The sequence below is a fragment of the Trachymyrmex cornetzi genome, unplaced genomic scaffold (assembly GCF_001594075.2).
Source record: "Trachymyrmex cornetzi isolate Tcor2-1 unplaced genomic scaffold, Tcor1.1 scaffold565, whole genome shotgun sequence".
Classification (NCBI taxonomy): Eukaryota; Metazoa; Arthropoda; class Insecta; order Hymenoptera; family Formicidae; genus Trachymyrmex; species Trachymyrmex cornetzi.
Genome location: NW_017299877.1, coordinates 16,588 through 22,640, shown reverse-complemented (window position 1 = coordinate 22,640; position 6,053 = coordinate 16,588). Strand labels below are relative to the sequence as shown.

At 35.2% G+C, this 6,053-nt stretch overlaps 1 protein-coding gene across 1 annotated transcript in view; it reads right to left on the bottom strand.

Moving 5' to 3' along the window:
* LOC108766024 (uncharacterized) overlaps nucleotides 1-6,053 on the bottom strand; it is a 61,194-nt gene that overhangs the window by 44,550 nt on the left and 10,591 nt on the right. The window contains exon 8 of the mRNA XM_018515041.1: nucleotides 512-722. Coding sequence (XP_018370543.1) covers nucleotides 512-722 — 211 coding nt within the window. The remainder of the gene's footprint in view (nucleotides 1-511; nucleotides 723-6,053) is intronic.

Genomic DNA, 6,053 nt, shown 5'->3' with positions numbered 1-6,053 from the left:
CCCCACCCGCCGTATTCTCCAAACGTTGCTCCCTCTGACTATCACTTGTTTCGATCAATGGCACACTGCCTGGATGACCAGCACTTCCGGTCTTATGAAGAAGTAAAAAATTGGATCGATTCGTGGATCGCCTCAAAAGGTGACCAGTTTTTTCGACGTGGGTTCGTACGCTGCTCGAAAGATGGGAGAAAGTAGTGGCCAGCGATGGACAATACTTTAAATCATAAATGTATAACCAGTTTTTTACAATAAACCCTCGAATTCCGGAAAAAAACGGCGGAAGCAAAGCTGTACACCTAATACAAGAATTCTGTATATTAGAAAATTAAAAATTTTAAGCCGTTTGTTTAATAATATAAAATAAAACTTTTCTCCATCTATTTCTCTATGTGTCAATTTTATTAGAAAAAACTGATACCCTGCGATTTCTCAGATCCTAATCACGATTAAAATAACTATAACAGCACACGCTTTCTCTCTATAATAACTTGTTGCAACTTGCATACTGTACCTGATCCGATCGGATGTATTCGACCACACGCAGCACCGAGATCTCTATCTTTTTTCATCAAATCCACCAGAACTTTAACAGCGGCCGGTCGAAAGTCAATATCTCCGTCCAATGTAAGAATGTACGTGTTCTCGGCAATAGCCTCTTTTCGATCCGTATCGATTGATAGTCCCATCAGACGATAGCCCAAAAGGTAATACATATACATGACCTTAAAAAAATTGAAGTGTTTCTCAGAGCTTTTTTCAGAAATTTTATAAACATAAAGATCTTTCATTTCTTTCTAATAATTTCGTATTTGTACGTGTTTACACACAATACACACACATTTATATATTTGTTATCTTCAAATATTACATATATTTCATATACATACATATGTATATCATATACATATACACATATAGGGGAAACCCTCCTATTATGAGAAAGGTGCCTAAAATAAGATAGCGGCGTTTCTGCTAAACTAATAAATGCTATCTATTAGTTCCACCATGAATTTATTATTCTTGGATTGAAAACCATTTAGTGGAAAATTCATTATTAGAGCATGCCTGTAATCGTTGTAAAAAAAGATTTCAGAATTTGGATGTCTTCAAGTTTCGTTGAGACGAGCCTTTAAACCTTGTTTATTATTTAATAAGTAAATATTTGGCGATAAATTCTTGATGTAGTGAGAGTAAGGTCGTACTAATAGAAAAATACAGGATATGTTGAATTGTCTAATTACAGAAATTAGATTTGATGATCGTAAAACCGTAAGACGTAGAAATCATAATATAAGATACTCAGGGTATTTCTAATATGAAATAATCTATGCTTCTGTGTCATATATTCTGTAAAAATCGTTGCTAAAGTATGAATGTTATTGTACAATAATTAAAAGGACAACCAAAATAAACATCGACTGTCTATTTCTGTTTGGTTCCAACTACCTGAAAATGAGTCCTAACTACAACGCATTGCATGCTCATTTTGCGCGCACACTGGCTATGTTTATTTGTATTTTAGAAACATTAAATAAAGTTTTTTAACTGCAATACTGATGTACTTTGCGTTTCATTATCGATTTCTCTGGACATCTCATATTAGGAACACAATTTTTTGAATTTGCGATTCGTTCATTTTTTACATTACTTTAATTTTAAAAAAATAGAATTAGAATCAGGAGACGCGGTAGCGGCTCCCGTCAAGTATATTTTTGTAGTACATAATAATATAATACCATGTCTCATGAAAGAGACGCTACAGCGTATCCTTTACAGGAATAAACTCGCTTATATAATTAAAAATTGTTTTGTTTAAACAAATTGATGTTATTTAAAAAATGCATATATTGGGGAAGAGAATATAGATTTTTATAATTAAAATAAGATAATAATCATGTCCATAAGTGTACTTGATGCTTAGATACGAATATGTGCACGTATTTTTCAGCCCAATTTCTGCCATTTATTCATTCAGATACGTCGTCGCCGTCGTCGTCTTCGCAAAATTTTGTCCCCTTTTACTACACCTTTTTTCAGCACTTTCTACACTTTTTCTGAATCTTCTGCACTTTTTTTACACTTATTTTCTACACTTTTTCTACACCTTTTCTGCATTTTTTCGACACCTTTTCTACACTTGTTCTACATCTTTTCAGCACTTTTACTGCACCTCTTCTGTAATTTTTCCGCATCTCTTTCGTATCCTTCTGGCATCTCTTCCACATCTTTCATGTACCTTTTCTGCACTTTTTCTACAACAGTACCACACCTCTCCCGTATTAATTTCGCATTTCTTCTGCACCTCTCCGCATCTGAATCTTACCGTTTCCGCAACTCCTTTGCACCTTTTCCGCATCTTTTCTGAACTTTTACTGCACTTCTTCTACATTTTTTCCGCATCTCTCTCGCATCCTTCTGGTATCTCTTCCACATTTTTCATGTACCTTTTCTGTACTTTTTCTAGTACCACATCTCTCTCACACCTCTCCCGTATTAATTTCACATTTATTCTGCACCTCTCCGCATTTGAGTCATATGCTGGATTCTTCACACTGCATCCGATTTGCGTCGTACGACGATCTTCAACCAATCAGAAAACAGAATTCCGATGATACGAAGCAAAATCCATCGGAACCCTGTTTTCTGATTGGTTGCAGAGCATCGTACGACGCAAATCAGATGCAGTGTGAATCTAGCATTACCGTTTCCGCAACTCCTTTGCACCTTTTCCACATCTTTTCTGAACTTTTACTGCACCTCTTCTACACTTTTTCCGCATCTCTTTCGCATCCTTCTGACATCTCTTTCATGTACCTTTTCTGCACTTTTTCTACAACAGTACCACATCTCTCTCACACCTCTCCCGTATTAATTTCGCATTTCTTCTGTACCTCTCCGCATTTGAATCTTACCGTTTCCGCAACTTTTTTGCACCTTTTCCGTATCTTTTCCGTACCACTTCTATATTTCTTTTACATCTTTTCCGCACTTGTTCTGCACTTCCTCTCATCGTTTCTGCATATCTTTCCCAATTCTTCTACATTTCATCTGTCTATATACATTATTTTATTTATTTACATATTTACTTATACATTTATATTATCTATTCACCTATCGATATTATCTATCCATCTTCCAATGTTTCACTTATTCACCTATTTACGTTTTTATTTGGCTATTTATGATATTTATTATCTGTCTACGTTCGAATGAAAGCATGCATGAGTAAATTGATAAAGACTGATTAATATGAAGAGATCAAACAGAACGAAATTATAGGCTGATAGTTTTTAATTAAACTAGAAAATGATAATGAAATAACAATTTATTCCAAACAATATTCATTCATTTATAATTTCATGTTTAACAAAAGGGGATTGTACGAAACCGAAATTATATACTAGTATTTGTTAACTAAGCTAGAAAATGATAATCAACCGGAAGACATTAAAAATGTAAAAAAAGGCATCGTATATTTCAATATCTTTACATAATCAACCAATTTTGTAAATATATGAAAATGATAACGAAAATAATACTTAGCAGAAATTCGTGAAATCTATCGGAAAAGACAATGAAAATGTAAAAAAAAGGCGTCAAGTATATATTGCAGAAAAAAGATACCAAAAATGTCATAAAAAAAGAAGCGAAATCAAAATAATATTTCAAGTATTTCTATTTGAAAAGTCCCGTAGAACATAGTTCTCTGAACGGCATCTTGAAGGCTTTCTTATGATGTAGATATCTTTTTGATATCCTTCAAGACAGTGTTGTATGGAATTTTTCACAATTATAACATACATCCTTTACGGAAAAAATTCTGAAAATTTCAGTGTTTATACTCAAATTTGAGTGTAAACCCTAAATTTTGGGAGTTTACTCTGAAATTTGTGTGTTTACACTTAAATTTTGAGTGTTTACACTCAAACATTGAGTATATACACTCAAAGATTGAGTGTTCACAACGTTCATACTCAATTTTGAGTTTACATACTAAACATCTAAAGATTACCCTCAACACTTGGGTATGACACACGCAATAAATGAGCGTAAACCCTAAACCTTTGAATGTCTTCAAAATTGAGTACATAAACTTAACAGTTATTTGAGTTTTAATTTCCATGATTAAGATAAATGCCAAAATATTGAATGTAGATGTCCGTAAATATTTGCGTACTTAAAAATAATGGCGTTTACAATTTAATATTTGTTCTGAAATTTTAATTTGTTTTGAAATTTTAATATTTATTTCTATTCCTATAATAATATTTCCTCCATTGTACGTAGAGTCTAAGGGGGAAATCACACGGTGCGGAAAAGAAAATATGTCACAAAAGCAACCAATCAGCTTTATTCTGCGTTATTCCGAATAGCGCTAATTAGTTATTTCAATGAGCGCATTCAGCGGACTCAACAGTTAAGTGCGAGTGCCATGCTCGCTGTTATTAATGTATTCCTTTAGCTCATCCAATCAGAATTTTAAATCTAAAAGAATATAACAGCGAGTGCTCACTCAACTGTTGAGTCCATTAAATGATGCATTCTTTGTTCCGCAATCATTTTCCACACCGTGTGATTTCACCTTGACACTAAAGTTAACTATCAAGTTGAGATTAACACTCAATATTCAAGTCATCAATAACACTCAAGTTGAGAGTTATACTCAGGTTGAGCGTCCAAAATAAAATCATTAATTGAGTGTTACTTTGAGTGTATTTTTTCAGTGTTTATTAAAGTGTAAACACTCAAATTTTAAGAGTTTTTTCCGTAAGGGATACCACACAAAGTACAGATGACATTTGAAGTGTATTAAATATAACAACACATTAATGAGAGAAATGCAATAGATAGTGTAATGAGAGGCGCGGAAACTGAAAAGATTTTTACATCGATAAAAAGTAGAAAATTGTAGAAAAAATCGAAAATGAGCAAGATCTCCAGCAGCAGCATACTTCACGCGCCCGTTCATAATTCGATTCATGCAAACAATTTAATAAATATTTTATTATAATAATAAACTATTAGATGTACAACTTAGCTTTCGCCATTTTCCTATAAATGGCTTTAGCGGTAAGTGATGGTCGAAATAAATAGATCATAGATGTCATACAATAAACTTGGGCATCTGTAAACATAACCCCATAGAAACATTAGTCGATTTGCGTCTGCATCATAAAGTTATTCTCGATTGAAAATGTCAGTTTAAGAGCCAAATTCTCGTCATTTGCAGGAGATTTTAATTTTCTGCTTCAATATGAGGAAATCTGCGGCTGAGGCTCATCAAATGCTCTCAAATACTTATGGTGAGGCCGCTATTAGTGAAAGAACGTGTCGTGAGTGGTTTCAACGCTTCGAGAACGGTGATTTTGACGTCGAAGACCGGCATAGCGGTGGAAGAGAGAATGTTTTCGAAGATGCAGAATTGGAGGCATTACTTGATCAAAACTCGTGTCAAAATCAAGAAGAATTGGTGCGATCATTGGGAGTGATTCAACAGGCCATTTCAAAACGCCTCAAAGCCATAGGAATGATTTAGAAGCAAGGAAATTGGGTGCCGTACGAGTTGAAACCGAGAGATATTGAACGGCGTTTGTTTGCTTGTGAACAGCTGCTTGAAAAGCAAAGACGGAAGGGATTTCTGCATCGCATTGTGACTGCGGACAAAAAATGGGTTCATTACGATAATCCCAAGCGCAGAAAATCATGGGGAGTTCCCGGCCATGCTTCCACGTCGACGGCCAAACCGAATATTCACGGCTCCAAGGTCATGCTCTGTATTTGGTGGGACCAGCTCGGCGTAGTGTATTATGAGCTGTTAAAACCGGGGTGATCCCGATTGATCACGGCTCGATTGAACACCACTAATCACTGCGACCGGTGCTTAGGAGGTTTGTAGTCTCAAGCGCTGTGAGTGGCTCGTGTCCAATTGAGCCGTGTCCAACTAGGTGCCACCCGTTAAAACTGACTGAAACAATCACAGGCGATCGATATCGAACGCAATTGATGCGTTTGAGCCGAGCATTGAAAGACAAACGGCCGCAATACAACGAGAG